This window comes from Melanostigma gelatinosum (assembly GCF_949748355.1).
Source record: "Melanostigma gelatinosum genome assembly, chromosome: 6".
NCBI lineage: Eukaryota > Metazoa > Chordata > Actinopteri > Perciformes > Zoarcidae > Melanostigma > Melanostigma gelatinosum.
The window spans coordinates 10,446,392-10,457,990 of record NC_136639.1 but is presented as its reverse complement, the minus strand read 5'-3'; the positions used below and the strand labels follow the sequence as shown (position 1 = coordinate 10,457,990).

The 11,599-nt window shown below is 42.2% G+C and overlaps 1 protein-coding gene across 1 annotated transcript; it reads right to left on the bottom strand.

Moving 5' to 3' along the window:
* Positions 1-1,109: 1,109 nt before the first annotated feature.
* Positions 1,110-5,158, bottom strand: asb6 (ankyrin repeat and SOCS box containing 6). Its single transcript, XM_079270986.1, is given in 8 exon segments — positions 1,110-2,178; positions 2,182-2,264; positions 3,150-3,186; positions 3,188-3,246; positions 3,342-3,439; positions 3,543-3,644; positions 4,688-4,891; positions 5,044-5,158. Coding segments are annotated over 8 exon segments (1,308 nt in total). The 5' UTR covers positions 5,139-5,158; the 3' UTR covers positions 1,110-1,548.
* Positions 5,159-11,599: the final 6,441 nt, after the last annotated feature.

The window sequence follows — 11,599 nt, the reverse complement described above, 5'->3', positions numbered from 1 at the left end:
TCGCACTGTTTTCCAATAAATGCTGGATGGAGGGAACTGCCTCAGCCCTCCCCCCCTCTATCTCCATTCTATCACCTTATTGGCAGGGATTGGACCCTACACAAGGAGGCTGTTTTTTTTCCACTGTTGTGGTTGTTGGTTGGGTGGATTATGTGCCTACAGCTAGTGCATTGTATAAATGCAATCCAATGTTGCCATTTTCATTTCCATGAGTGCTCCCACAACAACTCCACATATGTCGTCTCTGTAACTTTTATTTATTTATTTTTTTTAAACTGCTCTTCCTCCTACACCCCCCACCCCTCTCTCCCTCATTCGACCAGGGCCAGTGTTGAGGTTTTGTCAAGAGATCGAGACAGACAGGAGAGTGAAGCGTGTGTCATGCAGGGCTGCTGCTGCTGCTGCTGCTCTTCTCCTCAGAGGCTGTGACCTAGATAACCAAGAGGAGCTGGAGCGCTTGCAAGCCTTGGAGCCTTAGTTTGCTCGTCACACACACACAAACACACAGAGGCAAACACACATGTACTCTATGGTGTTCCTGTACATTCATAGTATGTTTCTCTCAGCCAATGTTTGTTTATTACCAAAGACGGGATGTGCAGAATGCGTTTTGTAAATATTTGAGAGCAAAAAACTAAAAGAAAAGAGGACGGGGGTCCCTACATTAATTTGCATTTAAACATAAGCATTAAGAATGCTTGGCAAAACTTTCCACGCCAGCAGCCGCTGCAGCTACATGATGTCACAGCAACACCATGTCAAAACATCTACAGGCTTCCTGCCGTGTGGCAGCATTATATTCCTGCTTCTTTATTTTAGCGTTCACTCAACTGATGCTTAGTGTATGAACACAACCGCAGAGGTAAATATAGAAACAATTATTTTCCTCTAAACAAGTAGCCAGAGAGTTTGAGTCACATTCAGCGCTGCACTGCCACTACCTGGTCAGTGTCGAGCTGCAACATGTTGACAAACATAAAATAACGGCTAACAGATATTTCTGGATAGAATAAGGCTTCCGGGACACATGTTGGTGAGACGCATGCCTTGTTTTATTGGTCCAACTTCATATTAAGCAGGGGATACACAAATTCCACAATACACCACCATCACATTGAGGAGATGAAATATAGATGGAGCCTACTGCACTGGAACAACTTAAGTAGGCTGCACTGTGAATAACTCAATCTTTGACCCCGGCATCTGAGACGCAAGAGCAACACTGCCATCTGGTGGCTTTTATTTTGTATTGCACATCCCTTTACACATCCCTCAACTGTACAGATGTGACAGTGAGAACTTAGTTAAAAGCCACAGGGTCATTTTTACAGACACACCTTTGTGTCTTAAAGTAAACATACCAACATGCGTCTGTTCATTTGGTAAAAACTACAACAATAATTAAACAAAGGCCTCAATGGTTTGTTAGGTTTAGGTTCATCGATGAATCACTTATGCTATACTTATGTTATACAAATGATTACAGGCCTGTTCAGTCTTTAGATTTGGGTTTTAGGTAGAACACTAAGTAGTCAGTAGCTTATATTGTCAGCGCTGGCTATGTTTGGGCTTGAAGCGGTCCCAGCCAGGCTTTGGGATATATGTGCGTTCAGGAAGAATAAAGTCTTTCAGTCTGTCGGGTAACGGCAAGGCTTTGACTCTGTCTGCCAGGGGCCAAGGCTGTAGCTGGCTCCTTATGAATGCCCTGCAAAGGCATTGAAGAGCGGGAGGGCTCGCTTCGTGCTGTACCACACGGTCGTGCAGGTCTACCAGAGCCTGAGCGTAAGGGTCCCGACCGGGCACAGGGAGCTCCAGCCTGAGAGGCAGATGCAGCATGGGGGCGTCTACTCTCGCTAAGTCGAGCAATGCCTCAGCTTGCTCCAGAAGCTCAGAATTGTGACTTTGATCAGAGCACTGCAGCAGGGCCGTTTGCAGCCGCTGGAAAAGAACGCTGTAACCTGACCAACAGGACTCGCCGTGATAGGAGCAAACCAAAGAGGCCCCGCTTTGGATGAAGAGCACAGCCAGAGGGAATAGCTGGTCAAAGAGCACCAGGCTCGTCCGCGTCAGGGACAGCGCGCGATTCTCGAGCTGACAGCAGCTGGGGTCCATACCGTGAGCCAGCAGGAGCTGCGTGGTTTTCAAGCAGAAGTTACCGATCTCGGCAGCGTCCTCCTCCTAGGCCTCCAGAGCCTCCAGAGCCAGAAACACCAAGGAGGTCTGAACGGTGTTACCTTCTACAGTCGCAGCATTAACGTCGGCACCTGTAGTGAAGAACGCATCACTCAGAACAAATCTGTTACATGCACATTAGAGCATATGCGCCTTAGCACAGGTACCGTAGATATTTATCAATGACTCGTTTGACAACAAAGTAAATGTTTCGGACCTTTACACAACTAGTGAGGATAGCTCAGAGAGCTTTTACTGGTTACAGCTTTAATAATTGATTAGCCTTTTTTAAGGGGTACTCCAGCAATGTAGTACTTCCATAAAGTTGCTGGACTTGTGAAACAGGTAAACGAAAAGGTAACAATTGAAGAAGGTATCCTGATGTCCTTATTTTCCAAGTCTACAACGAATAAATGTCAATGACGTTTTCATTTTATTGTTAAATAACAATAAAATTATATAGTATCATGTGGCGTCAGTCATCAGTAGGCAGGACGCCAGTATCCCAAACTGCATCTCTCTTCTCAGAATGTTCCACACTCACTACTGACCTCCTTTAACTGCCATACGGAGAAAATCGGAATAAAATGATTTCACGGTACACTTACCCCTGTTAGATATTTGAACAATATCTTCTGTTTCTGACAGATAGATGCATGTGTATGATTTTAATGTTCAGTAGGCAGTTATGTTTGAAATAGTCACAGTCAAGAGACGTATCTTAAAAGACCTGGCTTTGGAAAAAGAAAAGACCCGAGACCTGGTTGTAATTACCTAAAAGAGACAAGACCATGACGTCTACACGATGTCCATATTTTAGCCTGACAACCACCGACAGTTTACTTTGATCTCAAAATGCATACAGGTGGGCAGGCAGGTATGCACACTAACAAAAGTTGTGGTTTAACCACGATCCTGTTTGAGAGGGTATTTGAAAGTGGACAAAGTGAAGATGAAGGGTGTTTTACAGTCAGTACCTCTCTGAAGCAGAATCTGGATGTTCTCTGTGTTATGGCATCGCTGCTGGCCAATGCATGTTGTTCGTGGCCAATGCATGGAGCAAAGGGCTTTTTCCTTTAGAGACAAGAGCAAACCAATCGGTTTTCAGAATGAAGGAATCAGTAGCAGAATTCATTTTGGTTAAATCGGCCGAGCCAATGTAAATGTACCATGTTTATCCATTGCAGTCACATCAGCACCCAGGTCCAGCAGGGTGAGCAGGCAGCTGAGCCTCTCCGACACCTCGCTGGCAAGATCCAAAGGACTGCTCTCTTGGCTCCACAGAGTAAAATGTATATTGTTCACATGGAATACTAAGAAAACAGACAGGGTACCACGACAACAAGAGAGGACATGAATCCAAGTTTGACCGTCGCCTCACCCTGTCTCTCTTTTCAACACTCGCTCCGTGCCCGACCAGCAGCTTCACCATGTTTGGCTTGTTACTCAAAATGGCGATGTGTAGTAAGAGACTGGGTCTGGAGGGTAGACACACACATTCATATTAACACAATGATTCTTTATCACAGAGATTAAATATAGAAGTCAGACGGATAAAGATTTCTGACAATACTACATTGTCTTTAAACGTGTCTGGGCGAAGCTACACAACCTCCTGTATGGTGACCAACTGGCCCCAACCCAGTGCATATGCTTGAGAGGATTTTGGTGAAGGGTATTCTCTGTATCTGCTTGTGTTTTCTGTATTAACCAAGTGTTTCAAATGCAGCATATGTTTTGTCAAGCTGTTGTGTGCCCTCTCGCCTCCTGCAGTTGGCAGTTGGCAGTAATCCAGTATAAAAGCACATAATAAAAAGGTAATTCTCAGTTTTACATGCAACAGAACTGTCCTAACTATATATGCTCTTGCTTCAGCACAGTGCCTGTCAGATAACTGGCACAAGATATTCTTAAACAGGAAGGAAAAGGATGTCAAATAGTTGAAAATGAATAGAGAAACTAGAACATTTCTGCATGCTACAAGGGAGAATTTGTCAGTGTTAACTTTCTTGAAAAAGACATTCAAGAAATGTAAAAGATGAATGAAGCAGCCTCTGCCAGGTTTCCCTAATTATGTCCCGAGGGAAAGACATTTTTACTCCCACTAGAGGTCACCATAGCAGAGTCTGGCTGAGCCCTGGCAGGTTTCATCACATGCCGCACTTTCCGTTGCAATTTGCTAAAGGCAGACGTATTCTCTCAAGTGCATATGGACGGCAACTCGCTCAACTTACAATATGCTGGAAGAAGTAAAAATTGCAGGTCTACTTATGTCTCGAAGTAAAAATCTGTCTTTAAATGTTTCTAATGAATTCAACAGACAATGTAGCAGAGACTAACAATCACCCATTAAAACTGGAGCAAGATGAAAGCTACTCTAGCCAACACGGCATATATTTCTATTTGGTCAAGTAGGATGGAGTGCAATAGCCAGAGTAACCAATATCAGTGTGTTGGTTTCTCTGGCTGTCTAATCCTATTTTAGGTGCTTGGTTATTTTACTAAAACGTTGTACTATGTACTTACAGCCCCCTCACCTTCAAAATTTAGATCAGCTCCATAGCGTAGAAGGATGGCCGCTGCATTCACCAGTCCCTGCTCTGCCACCTTAAACAGAGCATAGCTGATGCTTTCCACAAACTCGTCCGACTGGGACTCCCGCTCCAGAAGCTCCGCCAGAGAACCACAAGCGCCAGACGGATCCTCGGGGCTTCGGACTCTGGACACAAGAGCAGAAAGTAGCACTGATTCAGACAAACTGTGTTTCTATCGAATGCATTCTGAAGTTACAGCGGTTATGGTACTACAGCTGGAGTAAAATACACTGCTACAAACAATTTAAACAGAACTACTGTTTGAACTTCGCTTTACCTGTCCTCGTGAGTACCGTAAACAACACGCAGGACAGCATCTACCAGCGGCTGGTACTCATATATGATACCACGAAACCCATCGATGAAAGGCATGGCTCCTCCACTCTATACCTGGAGCACAAATGTACAAGAGAACACAAGTTATATCGAAGGCTTGTCTTCAGATCAACATGCTTAACACTCATCCTGCCAACATATTTAACACAGAGCGACAACTGACCGGGGAACACAAGAAGAAACTACTGTAAGAAACAGCCATCATAGGAAATGTTAACTAGTAATGTTTTGAGAATAAGTTATGTAATTGATATAATCTGGAGGAAAAAAACTATTACAAACAATTAGCATATTGTGTAAAAGGAAAACAGCACAGTTAATCTGTGTCTACTTCTAAAGTGCTCCAACCCCCCTGCAAGTGTTTAAGCAGACATGTTTTTTAGTAGAAAGGAAAGCAATGATATGAAGTAATTTGGAACAAATTGATTGACAAATACATGAAATATAGAATTGATAGAATAAAGCATCAGACTTGACAAAAGAAATGTACCTCTGGAGTCTACAGTTATCCTAGTTGGTAGGATGTCGATTTCAGCTGACAAATGTATTTCGACACTTCACGCTAACTCGTACTTTGCAAAAAACATTTTACAATCTCAATGAATGTATTTTGTAACTCATGCTCAAGCACCGGTCAAATATCTTCTTTACGTCAGTTAGTTAGTTAACGTTACATTTGGCTAACGTTAGCTAACTTTATGTTCCAAGACAAAGGTAACTCGTCATATTGTAACGCTAGCGAGCTGACTTAGCAGGCACATGTTAAACGTCACAGTCGACGCTAGCATGGGTGGTTAAATGTATCACTCATTTAGTTTCCGAACTCATGAATTTAAGTCTTTGAGATAAATTACTTTAATAAGGTAAGTCGTTATAAACTCACGCAGACACTCACGGCAGTTGTACGCTTGTAAAACCGGAAGCCTCCCGCACGCCGACGTCATTCGCGTCAGTTTTGTTTTCGTTCCCCGTTAAAGCACAAGAGGGCAACGATGGTTCCTCTTGACGCTCAGTCCCTGACCTGCAGCTACAATGTGATGAACAAAACAAGATTTATCCAGTTTAGAACTCAACAAAAAGATTAGTGAATAAATGAACAAGCAAACAGGCATCTGGCGTATCACTCAGTTATTAAATAAACAATGATAGAGATTGGTAAGCTTGATGCAGAGGCTTTTTTCTTCTTTCTTTGAACAGTAGTTCATACCGGGGTGTCCGGATTATTATTATTCTTTAACAATTTGTAAACTATTTGTAACACAGATCATTTATTTATTTGGTGCAGATATGAAAATGTGCTTATGATGTGTTTTCTATTGAGCATGTAATGGTTTTACGGTTTTACAGGTTTCAAGCAAGGTTAATAAGACTTTAATTGAATTGGGAGGGTTTTAAGTTGTGATTGTGCAGGAAACTGTCAATCTGATCTGGCAACACTGTTCACAGATCATAATTCCCAGTCCTTTGTTTTACTTTGTCCATATGGCACATTTGTCTAAGACAGCAGCAGATCTTTCTTTTTTTTGACAACTACTTCATTATTCTGACAGCATCTGGTTGGTAACAGTCGCCTTTGTCCTGTTTAGCAAACAAACCCCTGCCGTGTCTGGGTTTGGTGACAGATGGCTCGCTTTGAGAGCTGTTGAAATATGCTCTCTTACAAAAGAGATAATTTTTAACACATCTGTGTGTCTAATTTTGAACACATCATATGGTAATGACATTGTACAATTGATATTTTTGAACTGACTTCAATGAAAAAGCAACATTCAGTGACAAGAAAAATCTGAATATGCGGTCTCTGTTTACAGCTATTTTGGTACCCTTAATAATAGCGCTTTATGTGAAGCTCCTACTGTACTTATAGTATTAATATTAATAATACATGCAAACCAGAGATTCTGTGTGTAAAATGTGTTAAAATTATGAACAAATACATACAATGGGAATCATTTCAATGCTTTTACTGCAGTTGTGTGTGTATGATGTTATGTTGTGATGTTATGTATGTTATGTATGATTGCAGACCAGAAAATGGTTGATTCAAACCCAGTCTTTAGGTGGCAGCAGTGCATCACTGGCCTACACAGGTCTCTGAGCTTGCAATCAGTGGTACACATTCGTACAGCACATACATGGAGGCAAACACAAGCCCTCATGTAAACATGGGCAAAAATGCAAACAAACAGTCCTGGGAGAATCTGTTCTCCATACTCAGAGCTCCTCCTCTGAAGTGGAAAACAGAATGCAGTAATTTAATCCATCAATAATTTTGTCACTTTCAGGAAAATTATTATTTTCACATCTAGTCACCCGATCAATAAAGCATTGTTCCCTGAACACATGGCAGGCTGCTCAGAATCCCTCTAATGTGGCTGAAGTCTCTTTTGCTATATTCCAAACACGCTCAATTTACTCCAAATGTTTGAGCCATGTGCTCATGAATAATCTACTTTACCTCTCCTTTCATAAATCTGCCAGCGATTAGTGCTCAAGACTTTGTGCACACACCTGTTGTGGGTTCCCCGGGCGAAGCACACAATCTCTCTTTTTCACTCTGAGGTTAATTTGTCACTTTGCCACCATGTGGTCGCAAGAGCATACTGTTTCTTGTCAGACAACAAGAACAGTAGGTGGCAACACGCACGCAGGTTCTTGAGGAAGTTTAGGAACATCACTGTGGCACAGCGAGTGTCAATGTTGTTCACAAAGCGTTGCATTTGAAGTGCCTGTAGTCATCAAAATGCAAGGTTTGAAACAGCTTCTTCAAAAATCCTGTAAGCCACTGTTATTTGTATTCTCCCTGAAGTAGAAGGAGGAAATGCTCACGTTAACATGACCTGAAATACTGAGCAGGTGTTTTTTTGGTCCTCTGTTAAAGCTTAACAGTCAGCCAAAAAATGTAATCCAACAAAAAATGCACTCAGACAGTCACAACAATTTCAGAAGATCTCTCATACTATATGTGATGGAAGAACTCACAGGCATTACCAAAGAGTAATGGTGATAGTTAAGAGCAAATCTTTGTCAAAAAAAGATGACCCTCTGTGCTGTCTGTCATTCTACATCCATCTAATTTGAGCTGGATTGGTAGATTGGAGGCAAAGAGGGAAAAAAAGAGGGGCGATAACTGCAGCTCCATTCCTATACCGCTGACGAGTAAATTGTCTCTTTATCAGATTTAGGCCCCATTTATCAATACAAAGAAGGGTATCGAAATGACTTTGTTGGCCACAAATCGTTGGCAATAGATTGAGCCTCTCTTGAAACAAGGCCATCATTTATCTGGTTCACATTTCCTCCCGAGGTGAGAGGGAGCAGCACACAATAAGACTTTTATTTGTTCCCTGGGTGATAGATTTAACCCCCTCGAACCTCTGATTACCAGATTACTGCAAGTAAAATAAGAATCTATTCAACATTTAGACCTGTTGCCCTTTGAGATCCCCTCTAGTTCTATCACACAGTGCTGTCAAGGGAGCTGGAGGCATGGTGGGTCTCCCAACACTGAGGAGATTTACACAGCTACAAATTATTCTGGGCTACGCAAAGCTGTCTAGTTTGTCCCGGGAGGGTGATGCATGAAGGAGAAGTTAATTACCACAGAGTACATTTAAGATGTAAAAGAGATGACACGGACAACTGTTCAGCTCCTCCTGAAAAAAACTGCACACTCCGAGGTGAAAGGTGATTGAATAGCAGTGGGGAAGGTGAAAGTGGAGGCAGTGAAATGACAATAGAGTGGCACGACATTGTGGTTTGGTTTCCCTCAGTTCCTTACAGAGAGGTGGAATTATCAGACCAGCAAGTTTGGGCCTAATATCCTTTTGTGCTGGCAGCGTATTGCCGAATGAAGATTGTGGATGGAAATAATCAGCTATTTTAAAGGTCAGAGGAAGTCATAAGCACACCCAAAGTAGACTGCGACACATTCTAACTGATAAGAAAGAACTGTCTGGTTAAGGAGGAATGAGGAGCGTTTACCTCGTCCCATTTATGCTATCATGATTGCTCAACTGTCAGTCAAATATATTGTGCACATATGCAGTCACCACAACTGTAGGAAAGTCTTTGCTCTGGCTAACATACTTTGAGACAAACAGAGTAATGCACTGAAGCCTGATAGCGTTGTAATAGTCGTCTTTTAAGTATTTCAGAGCAATAATACGTCGAAACCATCATAAATTGCATCATATTAAACCAGCAATAACTTAACTTTGACACGTAGGGAAAACGAAACAGCAAACAGCACTGACATATTACCTGATTTGAAGATAATATGGCTAACGTGTTTGCCTATTTACACATCAAGCAGACATACAGCAACATTAGCATTCGTTTGGACTTGTGTCTCTGGCCACTGGCAGAAGGGATGCTCTTATTTTATCTCTATTTTTTAGTCAGCTCGTTGCTACCTATGCTTCTGTAGCTTACAGTCAGTTTCTTGAGCTTTTTTAAAATTCCATTTAAAGGAATATTTTGAACATTTTGGGCTGCCTGGCAACCAGACTCCAGGAAGTTTCTGCTCCCAGGTCATAATTAGTGTGGCACATGAAAACCCGCCGTAAAAAGACAAATTTAACACTTTAGTTTTTGTACAAACAAGATATGACGTGTTAATTAGCGAGCTCTAGAGGAGCCGGCACGATTTAGTAACCATTGGACAGAGCCAGGGCTGATTGTTTTTGTGCTAAGCTAAGCTAACTGGCTGCTGTTTATAGCTTCATATTCAATGGACAGATATTAGAGCTGTATCATTTTATGAATCGAACTATTCGACTGTAAAAAAAACAGCCACGGGTCGATACCAATTTAAAATAAACTCCCTTTCTGTCTCATTCCATTGGCTTTATGAAATTGTCTATGTCTCGTTATAGAAAGGGGCTAACGTTGCTTTCAGTAGAGTTTAGGCAGCAAAATAAAGGACGTGTCATTTGCGACTGGACTAGTGACTTACAGCACAGCGGACTACAGGAAGGTCACCCTTTGCCATCCCTCTGGGCATCAGTCTTGAAAACAGAGTGACGGCCCCAGAGAGGCTGATAAGTAAATACAGTTTTAATGGGCTGTGAATGGCTAGTGGTAATCTGCGCAGGCGGCGAGTGGGCAAGGCGCAGAGGGCGACGGGGCATTCTGCAGCGGTTATTATTAATGCTGTCATACATCAGATAGGCCAGAGTTGGAAAATGAAAGGTGGTGATGAATTTGGGCCTCCTGTCTACCAACTGACTGGAGGACAAGGTACTGAGGCTGGTTAAGGTCATAGATGAAGGATACCAACCCAAAAGGAGACACAGGGGACGATTCATCATAGAGGTAGGTATATACCCCAGGGGGGCAGTGGGAAAGTTCAAAAATACGGTCTATAGTGTGTTTCTATTCACCCATATGGTATTCTTAATATCTTAATATATATCGTAAATTTACCAGGAATTGTTTATGTTATTGTTTATCAGAAAATCTTTGCTCAGAAAACTAAACTTGCGAACATTCAAAAGTAAAATCTGGCGACCGATGAAAGTGTAGATGCAATGTGTTGTATGTTCGTGCGTCTGACATTTACGTCTTCGGCCTATTTTCAAGGTGTGGAAGCTTCCAGATCTTTTTTCAGACATCAAAGACTTGATCGTTTTCTTCAGACATCAAAGTCTTACGACCTGTCCTCGGAGAGGTCTGCGGATCTAAACGTTGAGCGTGTCAAGACACGTCCTACATTTCTCTTTAAATATTGCCTACAACTGCTCGACCTGTTTTTAAAACTTCCATCTTTTCCTCATCTAATGTTTACGTCATCGTCTTCAGGAGGGAGATGGATGGTGTGTGAGTTTTTACAGCAGCCAAGGAAATGGACTTACCATGTGCAGGACTGACAGGGGTTCAGCTACTTCTTTTTAATGACTTGCAGCTACACAGGCGATGTAACCCAAGCCATTCTGGCTCTGTCTGGTGCTCTCTCTGATTTCCAGCTATTGAATGGACCGCAGTGTAGTGCAGTGCTTCAAGGGATTTGTTTGAGTGTTAGGGTATATACGGGCTACTTTTGGACAGCTACCAGCCTTTGTGTGAGTGATGTTCCAGCTCAACCATTACAGCTAGAGAAGTGACTGCTCTACATCAACACTTTTGTCCCCCCCACCCCACCTCTAATGCTTCTTGCAGCTGTACAAGAGTGGATTAGTTTCCACGATCAAATTGCACACATTTGGGAGGAAGCAAAAGCCTGGCTCCTGAAGGAACAAATGGAATTTGCTCCTTCAGGAGCAAATTCCATTTGCTCCTGAAGGAGCAAATGGAATTTGAAGTCAACTGTAGGATACCTTAAATAAAGACAGATGCAGTGGCTGTAACTATGATTTTTTAAAGGGTTTTCAAGCCTGTTCTTACCTTCAAAAACATCTTTTAAACAACTAAATGGAGTATTCACACACTATTTGTGTGAATGTAAGTGCTATGGGTGATTTCCTTTCACAGTTTGACAGGCCTTTTTAGACATACCT